The sequence below is a fragment of the Lottia gigantea genome, assembly GCF_000327385.1.
Source record: "Lottia gigantea unplaced genomic scaffold LOTGIsca_131, whole genome shotgun sequence".
NCBI classification, from domain to species: Eukaryota; Metazoa; Mollusca; class Gastropoda; family Lottiidae; genus Lottia; species Lottia gigantea.
Window position 1 is genome coordinate 58,478 of NW_008707443.1, and position 14,193 is coordinate 72,670.

The window sequence follows — 14,193 nt, forward strand, 5'->3', positions numbered from 1 at the left end:
GACTGTCTTGGTCAAATCAACAAAATATATGTGTTTCTAAATATTTTCAAATTGAAAGGTGCATTTTGAAAATCAAGATGGCTTCTGGTTTCATGTCCTTAAACCAAATGAACTTCTGACTATGTATCCTTCCAATATCTGCTGCTCCTACCACTAAAATTTGCTGCCAGGGAAATTGCATGAATGTCTGTTGCATGTAACTTTTGCTAGTGACATCTGCCTTATAATGTTTATATTGAAAGAAGCATTTTGATACTCAGGATCACTCCGGTGTGCCTGAACCACAAAATTACAATGTAACCTTCCAATATCTGCTGCTCCAACCACCAAAATGTGCTGTGAAATTGTGTGAATGTTTGTTGCATGTAATCATTGTGTATAATAAAACTTTTGTACCTTTGTCAGTGATTTCTTTATAATTGACAGTAAAACAAAGAATGTCATCTTTGTCGTCTTCCAAAGTCCAGCTAACTACAATTTCTGTACTGGACACCCCTTTACCATGTACTGTCTTTGGAGGATTTGGAGCATGTACTGAAAATCAAACACATCCAGCTGCATCAGATCAAATGAAATTTGATGAAATACTGAAGTCAGTTTCAAAATAGGAGAGCATAGAAGAATTTGCCATCATTTCTGCATAAATGTATGATTCTGAATTAAAGTTCTATGAACAGCTATAAAATTGACTCATAATGTAACAGATAGAGGCATTGTGTTGATTTAAATTGAATATCAGACAACAGTTAAACTTACTGTTTTTACTAATTTGAAGTCGTGCCAGAGCAGATGTCCAACCATGTTTGTTTTCAGCTATACACTGATAATATCCAGAATCATCCTCTCTACTGTTGAAGATACGTAAGGAGTTCTTCTTTTCAATAACCTGTAACACAATACAGATTAGTTAATTCCGAACAGAGCGCGAGGGCTCAGTGATTTTTGATGCAAGTTTTCTAACCTAGAAGAGGTCCAGGGTTCAGCAAAGGTCAAGTTAATAATTTTGGATTTTCCCCTCTGGATTCTCCTGCCAAGGATGCAAGAGTTTTTAATTCATATGTTCAAATTGTTTCACTTTTCTGTACTTAACTAATAACAGTAGGCCTACAAAAAACCATAGCTCGAGATAATACCTGTGGATTTTTCAACCCGGTTTTCCCCTGTCAGTGATGCAGGTAAGAGGGGCTGACATGGAAAAAGCGTCTTGTCGTTCCAATGGAACAATTAACCCAGGCCCTGTGCACAGCTACAGGCTGTACACATTAAACATCCCTCGACAGTTGGAAATCGAAAAAGAGCAGGCTAATGCCACTGTCCTGGCAAAATTTCCCTCATTGCACCCTGCATGTCGTTGCCCGTCTTCATTAGCCCACATGGTGTAGAAAGGAAAGACGTAAAACTTCATTCATTTCATTTCATTTACAAAAAAAAACACAAATGATACTTCTTCTTTATTCTTGATTTAGTGATGTCACCTCTGTACAAATGTGTCCGAAATCTTTCTCTTGTAATAAAATATTAGGACAGATTTCTATAGCTACAAGATTTGATGTGAACACCATTTGACAAACATGATGGCTTAAACAGCTTACTTTAACAACTAATGTCGCAAGATCTTTAACATAGTTTAGTCAATATCTAAACCATTTGTCCTTTATTCAATATTCTCTCAGGCAGTGTTAAAGAAAACAGCAAATGATAAATTATGCAGAATCAATTTGATTATCTGGCCATGTTTTAAATGAAAAGACACCCATTAAAATCAAATTATCTGAAACTCACTTCGTGTCTGCTATCAAATTCTATTTTTTCTCCATTTTTCAACCATGTAATTTGTGGTTTTGGATATCCATTTGCTTCACATTTTAAAACTGAATGTCGAGCTATTTTATGTGCTAAACTCGTTGGGCCTTCAGTTATAAGGGGAGATTTCGGAGCTGAAAAAACAAAATGAAAGAAGAAATCCTAAATAGTCTTGATGCTAGTAAAATATCTGAAATTCCAAAAAGGTCATAAATATATGACAGTTGATAAAAAAAAAACAAAAACGGTTTTGCTGACAATAAGTTATGATAATTGGAATGATATTTTGTAATAAGTGTCATTTTTCAACATGTCTTCTTTACATTTCTGATACAAGAAGTAATTCTAACGGAAAAATTGCTGATGAAAAATGTGTTTTTTTTCCACATATGTTAGCCTAAATATTTGGAGTCCATGTAATATGTAGGCCTATGTAGGCAGTAAAAACTAGCTCAGTGGTATAAGTATGAGTCAAGATTGTCACGCAACCAAAACAGAGAAAAAACAAATTTTGGCTTATTGTTTACAAATTTTCTGTCAGGACTCTGATTGGCTGTATTCTCTTATGTACAATCCAATCAAATTGCCGCATTTACAAAATTTTGTGATCAGGTAAATTGGCTGTTTTAGTCAAGATATAAGAAGAAGTTCCTAATAGCTAGACATTGTGAAGATGCGAGAAGATATACCTGATTTTTTGATATTTTCGTCCTACAAATCATGCCATTAAACCTGATTAAGTCATGAAAATAAAACATAATTAGAGGAGAGTTTACTACAGAACTAGTAAACTATGGTTGGGATTTGAACAACATATGTTTAATGTTTTTTACAATAACAATGAATCATTTGATCTGTGAGGCAATAATATGCCAGATGAAAACAGCTGTTTAGAACACAGCATTTCCTCATTTAGTTCAATCATTATATAATATGTAGATTGATATTCTCAAAGTGTTTATTATTAATAAGTTTTAAAGGAGTTTTCCCAGATAGAGAAGATCCAAAACTTCATATTTATCACTCAAGAAATGTCCCTAGTGCGAATTTAATAAAATTATATAAAATATTGGAAAAGGCGAGTCTGGCAAAATAAAATACGTCTACTGGTAGCTTTGTTTAAAGGGATAGGTATGCCATTTTGGGGGTTGATTTAAGTATATTGTATATGTAAATAGTCTAGATCATAGAAGTTCCTTCAAAAATATCTCAAACTAGGAATTTCTTTTCCTATGTCTTTCTATATATGGCAGTGTCTCCGAATAAGACCATTTTTTAACTTTCAAACCTGGATAATTCTAGACACACATGGATTTGAAGCCTTAAATTGCAATGGTGAACTGTGAACACTTTTACTGATTGGCTAAGCTAAAAATGTCTTGCTTCTGAGACTAAGGTATGATTGGTAAAAAAAAAAAGTGCCTCTGTCCCTTTAAATAATGAACATTTGGCAGAATTTAAACCATCATGTGTATGAAATATTAAACCTTTAGCCATTCTTTCTTAAAATATGATAAATAAATTCAATTGTTCCAACTTGATCAAATCTGAAAACCTTCTACCAAATTTTCTGTCAATAATTATGGCTTCTGCAGTGTTTAAAGCTTATACTGAATGTGTTTAGAAGAACAAGGGCTCAAACTCAAATTAAATTTTCTAATTTCAGTAGGATTCATCCTTGTGTGATTAAAGCAATTTTACCAAATTTTGTCAAAAACTATCCAGAATTGTGCCTTCTATGGTGTTGACCTAAAACTTAAACCCTTTTTTGAAGAAAATTGATGATATTATTTTGATTTTTTGATAAGGTTTGGCCTGGGGTGATAATAAACAATTTCACTGTAAGTTTAATCTGTCTAGAATGGTGCCGGCTGGAGTGATAACAAGCTTAGAAGTTACTGTAGAAGGCCAAAGGACATCTGTGACAACAAAAATAACAATATACAACAACAAAATATTAATCGATTTCAACAGATGCCATTTTTACCATTTTGTCATAATTACATTATCCCTTTATATATATAAATCAAATATTAAAATCATAAAAAGTTGTTTGTAGTAAATCATTCTGTCTCTTTTCAACAGCTGTATTTCATAATATCTTGAAAAACACTGTATTTTCAAAAATAACGACAAGGAAATAATGATTGCAAATAAATCATATATGATGATTATGTATTTTCATGTCAGTTTTCTAAAATTAAAAAAAAAAACAAAAAAAAAACAATTGATTTTTTTTTTTAAATTTTCACAAAAAGGACGCTTTTCACTCAGCTATGACATAAATATTATCTCATTGTTTTTATTAATTTTCTTCACAGAGTTCAAACATGAAGTATTTATAGAGAACAGATGAATAATAATTTTCAATTTTCATTATTGAAAAAGTCGTAAATTATACCTGAAAATATTTCTAAAGTATCCTATTTACATCTATGTATCTACTTGATCAAACTGAATTTGTTTTAAAAGGGTTAATTAAAAACGGAGTGTACAAATAGTTAATTAAGCAGTTTGACCTGGTTTTGGTGTTTGTCTTTATAAGGCTTGATATTATTATTGTACAATCCGTACAGGAGTTTACTTACACCTACCAAACAGCATAACAAACTTAAAAAGTTTACCAGCGTTTAATAATTAACAGTTGTTGTTTTTTAGTTCAAAGAAAAATCAACTGGGTCATACATTTGCAAAAGTTCTCCTTTAAAAATCTCCAAATTAAAATACCATGCAAACCTGTAAATTTGTAAATTGTAAATAACAACAAATATAAAGATGTATCAAATCATGCCTGCACGATTTACAGCATTCACATGAATATTTTAAGTTGAATCTTTCAAAAATATTCCTCAACATATTGGTTACAGTTTAAAATATTTCACTCTTCAAATCTCGAAAAAAAAAAAATAGCAATGCAGTGCACATGTTTTCATTTCAACAAGTGATACAGATGGCTCATATTGAACTCGAGTAGGTAGGAATAGAATTTTTCACTAACCTGTGGTTTCAACATTGAGATTTGTTTCTCCAACTGAGGTAAATTCTGTTTGATGACCAGGTACTTTGACCATACATTTATATATACCAGCCATTGTTTTACTGACTTTAGATAATGACAAACTTCCATCTTCTAATATATCAGCCTTACTTGGTAGATCTTTACCTGAAGTCCAAATTGTCCAAATTTTATAAATAATATGGGGAATGAAATGAAATGGATTTGTACATCATGCTTTTCTGTAGCTGATAGCCTTTGACATGCAGCGTACAATTTTGATTCAAATGCAGAAATCCATCAGCCTTTACAACTCTAAAGAAGTTTGGTCAAGTAGCAGCTGGTAGGCAGGAGATAGACTACAATGCATTGCAGAACCCAACATTAACTCATACTCTCTCTTCCCAACTCTAAAGAAGTTTGGTCAAGAAGCAACTGGTAGACAGGAGATAGACTACAATGTATTGCAGAACCCAACATAAACTCATACTCTCTCTTCCAAACTCTTAAGAAGTTTTCATTAAGTAGCAGCTGGTAGACAAGCTATTTGGTTACCATGATACCTACCGTTCAATGTCCATGTTATTTGAGGACTGGGTCTACTGGTCACAATACAGTTTAATATAACTGATTCATGAGATAGTACAGTTACGTTCTTTTGTGGTTTTCTCCATATTCTAAGAGGTAAATAGGTTGTGTCTGAAAATAGAAAATTATTTACTGATGAGGCCAGATCAATTTATTTTCTTGTTTTCCAGATTTTCATGATAAATCTGTTAAAGCCTTGGTCACGTATTCTCGAAACCTTCTTAGCGCTAGGATGTCCTAGGTTCTTATCATCTAACATTGATTGATAACATTGATTTTCCAGCAGACCTGAATTTGGGGTTTTTGTTCCTTCTGATTTCTGAAAAATTGAGGTAGGAGGATCCATTAAACAAGAAAATAAATTGATCTGGTCTCAGATTGAGAAATGACTGATAACGCAAGCAAAATAATGGTTTTACTGAAAAAAAAACAAACGTTACATATTTTCAATAATTCTTTTTGTTATTTTCATTAATTAGTGTTTCAGGTGGCTTTTTCAACCAAATAAAATGTACTTCCTTTTTTTTTGACAATAAATTTCTTGCCTGTTCTATTTAATTTCATTTGAACTACATGGAAAATTATGCAGGCATAATTAGCTACTATAATAGCAACAGGCAAAAGGCAATGTTCCATTAGCGATTCTGTTGTCAGCAAACAATTAAAAAGTTAATTTTCTACCTAAACATTTTGGCACATTATTTTGATTCAGTGAATCTTATTGGTTAACAGCCTAATTTCAGAAGAAGTATAAATTTGTATACCATTGATCACATGCTATATCTTTAAAGGTATACTACCTCTTAGAATGGACATAAAGTTTAAAGTCTCAAACTTGGTCAACAAGTGAATATATTAATCATCAGTTGAACTTACCAGGTACCATGACTAAAGAATAGAATCTCTATATAAGACAATATATCCATTAAACTAAATAATTTAATTCTAAGCATGTTTCAAAATTACTAAGTTTAGCGAATTATTACTTAGTGTTATGGATTTATTAGATTATAGAGAGATTCTGTTGTATAATTATGACACTAGGTAAGTCCACTGATGAACAAAGATTCATTTTGGCCAAATTGAAAATTTCAACCTAAGAGGTAGTATACCTACAGACCTAGTTTTTGATATAACATATGTTTCAAGTTCAACATTTTATTATCATTATTTTGACCTTCTTTTTCCTCCTTTCTAATACAAGCCAGGTGCTTTTTTTCTTTGTTACTAAGGATTAAGATAGTGATATGAATCTGTTAAATTTATTCATGTTTGAAATTTCAAATTTTACCCTTATATTTTCTTTTGTAAATGTCCATTTAACTCTCTCTAGTTTCCATTGATATCATTACACTATACCTAACATGGCCAAGGACAAGGCTACACAAAATAGAATTCTTATTACAGTTTTACCTAACTTTGACATTGTCAAATCTAGCAGTTGTTCTACTATAGACCATATTCACACATAGGCCATATTGAAGCCAGAACGAATGCAAACAAATGTAACGTGTCACTGCAGTAAAATCACCACTTTGACATCTTGAAAGCTTCCTTCTCCAATCCCACTAACTCAAAACTAATCATATTTTACATTATTAAGAGCGAAATTGATTTAGCTATTAATGATACCTTCAGATGAAATTTTATTAGTGACATCACATCACATGACATCATCCAATCGAGATATATACCCAAGCAGCCTTTGACATGTTCAAAATTATTTCCCAATTTCCCATCATGCTTCCACAAGAACTGTGCTCAGCTGAAAAAAACCTTAAAACTAATTCTGTAGGTAAAAGTTGAGAGACATGAAACATACCTTGGGTGACATTTAAATTGGCCACACCTGTAACCCTCCATTTTAGCTGTGAGGAGCTTACATCAGAACTGCCATCCATTCTTAGTATTAAGGCTTTAATGACTGCAAAACATTTATAGCTACCGCTATCAGCTGCTTCCAGGTTTGTGATGATCAATGATTTTGAATCTTTTAATGTGCGAAAACTGAAAAGACACAAAGCAGATTACCTTGACTACAAATAACAATAACGATTACATATCACATTCTCACCATAGAAAACAACAATCCAGGCAAGAACAATTTGCTGGAAACTGGTTCACCATACCATCTTGAGCTTCGTCAAGAAGTCACAGGTTGGAGCTATTACCACTTTGGCATAGATTGGGCAAAATCCATTCCAATGATGCACAAGTCTTGCCAGTGAACATCGCTTTCAGTGTCTCAAAAACAAGGCGTGAATAAGGTCTATGACAGTGGAAAAGATGTAGGTTGATTATAATTGTCATTTACATAGCATTAATCTGAGAGCTGTTCCAAGACCACCTCATAATGGTGGGGCAGAATTTGAATGGTACTATGAATGCATGCCTGTGTATATAATTCACCAATTCCTTTTTGGGAACAGATATATAAAAAGGGAGATATGGCATGGACTGCCGTCTGTTATTGAAATATGCAGGTATTTGTAAATTAAACAATAATAATAAACTGATGTAAAGAATGCCACAACTCTTTAAGCCATCATCATTTTCATATCATTCACCATCTAAAACATTGTCTTAATTATTCATTATATAGAATTCATTACCAAATTTCACTGCCAAGAATTTCTGACATTTGCTATTTAACTTTCAAATATTTCCCCTTTTTTCACATTTAGACTGAGTGTTGGCATGTGAATCAAGTTTGGCACGAAAGTGTCATTATTTGAATTTTTTACCAAAAAAATGATAAAGGAAATGCCAAGCCTTATTCTATGTTTCACATAAATGAATGAATTTGATTTTTATAATCTACTTTTCTATACTTTAATGGACAAAATAAAACCAGGAAACATCATTAAACGTCAATAAGAGAAAATTGTGTTGACAAATGGATTATAAATAGCTTGCAGCACAACTGAGTCATTTCCATTTCAGCCTCTCTGACAGAAGAGTGCTACCACTAAACCCAAGCTTTAGTACCATAAGAACTGTTCTGATAAAGCATCAAAACCATCTTAATTTGACCTATAGTCTCGCAATCTGTATGTTATCAAATTGTGGTAAGCAATGGTCTGTTGTCTGGTGATCTGTTGTCTGGTGATCATGGTGATCATTTGTTTGGTGACCATTTGTTTGCTGATCAGTTGTCTGGTGATCATTTGTCTGGTGATCATTTGTTTGGTAATCAGTTGTCTGGTAATCATTTGTCTGGTAACCATTTGTCTGGTGATCATTTGTCTGGTGATCATTTGTCTGGTGATCAATTGTCTTGTGATCATGGTGATCATTTGTCTGGTAATCAGTTGTCTGGTGATTATTTGTCTGGTAACCATTTGTCTGGTGATCATTTGTCTGGTGATCAACTGTCTGGTGATCAGTTGTCTTGGAACCATTTGTCTGGTGATCATTCGTCTGGGAACCATTTGTCTGGCGATCATTTGTCTGGGGATAGTTTGTCTGGTGATCATTTGTCTGGTGATCAGTTGTTCGATGCAATTGTTTGGTGATCATTTGTCTGGTAACCATTTGTCTGGTAACCATTTGTCTGGTGATCAGTTGTCCGATGCAATTGTCCGATGATCATTTGTCTGGTGATCATTTGTCTGGTAACCATATGTCTGGTGATCATTTGTCTGGTGATAAGTTGTCCGATGCTATTGTCCAGTGATCATTTGTCTGGTGATCAACTGTCTGGTGAACAACTGCCTGTGAGCACCCTACCAACTTTTAACAGTGTTTTGATTGTTATGATAACTTTTGATGTTACCAATCTTAACATCTGCAGAACACAATTTGAAGGAGAATATCAGTAGATCATGACTGGCAAATGAAGTGACCTGCAGAAAATTATGAAACGAAACATCCAAGATATGCATTTCAAACAGATTGACAGTCTCAGACGAATAATTTCACAGAGTGACACATTCATCTAGGATGTCATCTTCAACAAATATTTTCATCAAGGTTCATTAAGATCGATAATGATTCAAAGCACCACAGTATGAGTCTGTTGCAGGCAGCACCAACAAGGCACACATGTTCAGAAATGACTGCTTGCAACTGCTGTCGAATTCTGTCAGTCAGAAGCTTTTCCTATCATATGGGCTGAATAGATGTAATGCATGCAAAAAATAAATTATCAAAGATGAAGCTCCTCCTAACAAACAATTAACATTAAAGATGGGTTTCCTTATTTTTTAGTGTCAAATTAAGCAAACTATATGATTAATTGGTGTTTTCTAATGAAATATCATGTATTTTTATTTATATCATTATGTTCTTATTGCATATAATTAAGAGTTTTAAACAATCATAAATGTCCTTGTATGTATAGTCTGGATAAACAAATAAAGACTTTTTGACCTTTCTTGATAGGTCACTGATTAGAATTCTGCTGGTAATTCTCTACTAATTTAGCTAATTATGAATTAATTATGGACATGTGAGACAAACTGGTTTTTTTCCAAGTCATTAGAACGCCCCTACTTTCTATTCATATAAGAATTAGCATTTTCATTTTCATAAAGGAAAATAAGGGAACCCATCTTTAAATTTTTTTTGTATTTCTGTTTTCCAAACAAAATTTCCTTTGAACAGAATTTACAAATCTGTTTACACTCCCTTCTGTCAACTAATTACATTGAAATTAAACTTCTTAAAAAACAACTTGTATTAGCAAGGTATCAAACTAGATGAATTATTAATGCTGAATTTTTGTACTTCTATAATGATTTTGTAAGAATACTTGATTATCAATGTGTAAGATCTATGAAGTCAAAAAGCTAATTGTTTGACAAATAATTCTATATATTAACAAAAATAAAACTGTATTTAACAAAATTCGAAATTTAATTAAAATGGTTTGCATTATGTTAAAGGGAGAGGTGCGCCATTTTGGGGGGTTGATTTTAGTCTTCAATAAATGTAAATAGTCTCCAAAAGTACAGTACGAACTGCATAATTCCTTCAAAAATATCTCAATCTAGGAATTTTACTCAGTATTTCTATAGATGTCTTTTCTATATATGGTAGAGTCTAAGAAAAGACGACTTGACTTTCAAACGTGGATAATTCGGTACACATGGATTTGAAGGCTCAAATTTCAACAGTGATAATTACTTTGAGTAATAGCTAAAAAAAAATTCCAGTTTCTAAGGCTAAGGTACGATTAGTGAAAAAAAAAAGGCGCACCTTTCCCTTTAAGAACTACAAAAGTATTTTAGATTTACTACTACTATTACTGTTACTATATTTATTAATCCGCGATATTGAATACTTCTCAGTACATCAGAACTTGATAACAGTGCACAACCTTGAGTATATTGTATTTAAGATTAAATATTGACATAAGACTTGTATTAAAGCTACTGTAATTTGAAGCCTTTTTATATTATATCATCGTAATAGATATTTGTTCTTAACAAGTACATCAAATAAAATTCAAATAAAATCTTGTGTCTCTCTACAGCCTTTGCCTTACTAGTTAATTAAACTTTTAAAGATGAACTATGTTTTTTTTTTGGCAGCACACAGAATATAAGTTGATGGTGTCTTGTAGGGATGGGGTCTTAATATTTTTATTTTATTTAAATAGGTGCATCAGAACTAATTTTCTAGTAATTAACATATTTTTACCATATCAGAGTTCGATTATATCGATATCACAGGATCATTTAAAAGTCAAAATGGTCCCTACTGAGATCTCTGGGCCATAAAAAATGAAAAATGTATTCTTTTTTCACTTCCAAAATCATGTCAGATAAATTCTCCAGCTTCACACATCAGAAAATTTTCAGGGGAGGCCACCCATTACCCTTCCTTGACCATGACTAGTGACATCTAAAATCCGCAAAGGGATTTCAAGATGCCTCCACGTCAATGAAATCCTTGCGATACTGCCGGGGCCACAAAATTTTCCATGACCCCACTTGAACTCCCCACCCCCCATACAAACGCAACTGTATACCACTGCTGAGATCCATTCTCTTTCTGTAAAAAGTCAACATAAAAAAATCCCAATATTCTGTGAAATCAAGGTGAGAATATTACTTTATTCTGATAAATCTAGAACTGGTGACTATGCACTGTTGATATTATATTGATGCCTTTGGGTCTAATAATTATCATTTCAGCTGCCAGTGAATAGTAATAATTTAAAATTAACCATAGATCAACCAAAAAATAAATTTGGTTTTCACATTTTGAATTCAGCCTTGACAGTTGTTCCCCCATCGAGTCAGTCTACCCCTTACTTGTACCCCCAGTCTAAGAACGCTAGCGCCCCCAATGTCCAATTTGAGTTCATTGTGTATATAGGATATCTTATATAGAATCAGGCCGTCTGGCTAAATATATTTCACAAACAATATTGATCTAGACTAGCACTTTAGTATATTCATTGGTAAATCCAATTTTACTAATTGTTTGAACGTAAATTGAAAAAATCAGCATGAAATAGTATACTGATAGTCGTAGGATGACTTCGCGTTTGAAAATAAAATATTAGCAAATAGTTCAGGCCTATCTTTTTAATGGCGACAAATTTCAGTCAAAATTTGAGACATTTCTGGTAGAAATTTCTTATTAAATCTAACCTTCAAAACTTAATATCTTGAACTCTTATGCAAAGTTATGTCTTTTCACAAATCATTTACCAAAAAAAAAAAATCAGTAAAGTGGCCTAACACCATAGCAAACACCAGTTGTGTATGGCTGCGAATAAGAATAGGCGTCTCAAGTTTCAAACACAACTCATATGCAACATTCATTACCCATTTCATACAACTAGTAATCACTATGGTGTAAGGAACCTTAAAATTTGATTTACAGTTATAAGTATGTTGACTAAGATAGGACTAGAGCCATATTGTCTCCTATAATCAATTAACATTTACTTTTAATATCAGTCAACAGATACACCCAAATTGCAGTCATGAACACCAACTGTTTCTAAAATGTCAACTCTATATCGCCTTCTACTAAAAACTTATCTTATTAGAATCAATTATTATAAATAATATCTATTTTCAACAAGTTTCAGGTTCTGTTGTAATATTTCTATATTACTCTTGAATGACCTTCAATAAGATTTTACAAGAGTTAAGCCGTTGACATACAATTGCATACAAAAACTAGATACTAGAGTATCTTCAATTCATTGATGTATTGAGCACTATTTTAACAGTGACAATTTTTTCTTATTTTAAATGTGGCTACATCTGTATTTAATGTGCACTGTACCAAAGCTGTCATTTTATTTTTAACCTATTTTATAAGATATGAGCTCTTAATCACTGGGAGCGGTTCAATCCTGGCATAGGTCGAGAAGATACCTTCAGATTTTTCAACCCAGTTCCCCCGTCAGTGATGCAGGTAACAGGGGCTAATAAACTAATGCTGTTGTCCTGACAAAATTTCCCTCATTGCACCATGCATGGTGTTGCCCATCTTCATTAGCCCACAGGGTACAGGGTTTTCTAAAAATACAATTATGTGTATGGACAATGATAGCATCAATTTGCACCATTGTAATTTTCAATCAGAAGTCTGTGGATTCCGCATTTCCACTAAAACTAAGTGTTTCGATGATGCACAGCCTTTAGTGTAATATGATAAATCCATAAAATTTTGTGAATTTCCTTAAAACGTTCAATTTTAACTGTTCTTTTAAATTATTCAAGATATTTCAAAATATGACTTCCATTTTTGAATCTTCATTCACAGTGTGAGAGTTGTAATTAAATTTGCTTTTGACAGACATTGAATCTATACTTGATGACTGGTAGAGGATATTGACTGTCAGTCATTTGAGCTGGTCCATCGGTCATGATTGGCAAATAGAGTCAAATCACCAGCCCTGAATCACATTTAGCTAGTATTGAAGTCAGACAGTTGAATACCAATGCCAAGAAAATTATTTTTCACAAAAACAAAGTAAAGCCGACCTAAGCCAAGTTTCATGAAGAGGAAGTTTATCCTGATGGACATTTAGATAAAAAAAATGCTGAAAATGGAATGTTCTTTCACATTAGTTATAGCCTTTTTTTTCAACAGTTAAAGATGGGTTTCCTTAATTTTAAGTGTCAAATTAAGCAAACTACTCTAATGAATTATCATGTATTCTTATTTATATCATTATGTCCTTATTGCATATAATTAAGAGTTTTAACCAATCATAAATGTCCATGTATGTATAGTCTGGATAAAAAAAAAATACTTTTTGGCCTTCCTTAATCGGTCACTCATTGGAATTCTGCTGGTAATTCTCTTCTAATTTAGCTAATTATGAATAAATTATGGACATGTGAGACAAACTGGTATTTTTCCAAGTCATTACAACACCTCTACTTTATATTCATATAAATATTAGCATTTTCATTTTCATAATTGAAAATAAGGGAACTCACCTTTAAATAGGCATGGGGCAATATAATGTGCAAGTGTCTCCATAAATGACTTTAAAAAAACTTCAAATCCTATTAAAGAGGCAGTATGCAAAATTTTCATAATCAAAAACATCATAAATTATACCTGAAAATATTTCTAAAGTATGTTATTTTTATCTATGTATCTACTTGATCAAACTGAATTTGTTTTAAAAGGGTTAAATAAAGAGAGTACTAACATAAAGAGAGTACTAACTGATAATTACGTTTTGGTGCTTGTTTTTATAAAGGCGTGATATTATTAGTTGATACCTTTAGAATATTTAAAAGACATATTTCTCTACAATTAGGCATTTATTGTACTTAAATCCCTACATTAGTTTTCTACATTTCCAAAAAGCATAACAAACTTTA

General features: G+C 32.4%; 1 protein-coding gene across 1 annotated transcript in view; it reads right to left on the reverse strand.

Moving 5' to 3' along the window:
- Positions 1–14,193, reverse strand: part of LOTGIDRAFT_172309 (hypothetical protein) — a gene marked incomplete at both ends in the record, with an annotated part of 52,246 nt that overhangs the window by 22,077 nt on the left and 15,976 nt on the right. Inside the window, 6 exons of the mRNA XM_009049183.1 lie at positions 397–534; positions 757–886; positions 1,783–1,937; positions 4,802–4,966; positions 5,366–5,497; positions 7,209–7,393. Coding sequence (XP_009047431.1) covers positions 397–534; positions 757–886; positions 1,783–1,937; positions 4,802–4,966; positions 5,366–5,497; positions 7,209–7,393 — 905 coding nt within the window. The remainder of the gene's footprint in view (positions 1–396; positions 535–756; positions 887–1,782; positions 1,938–4,801; positions 4,967–5,365; positions 5,498–7,208; positions 7,394–14,193) is intronic.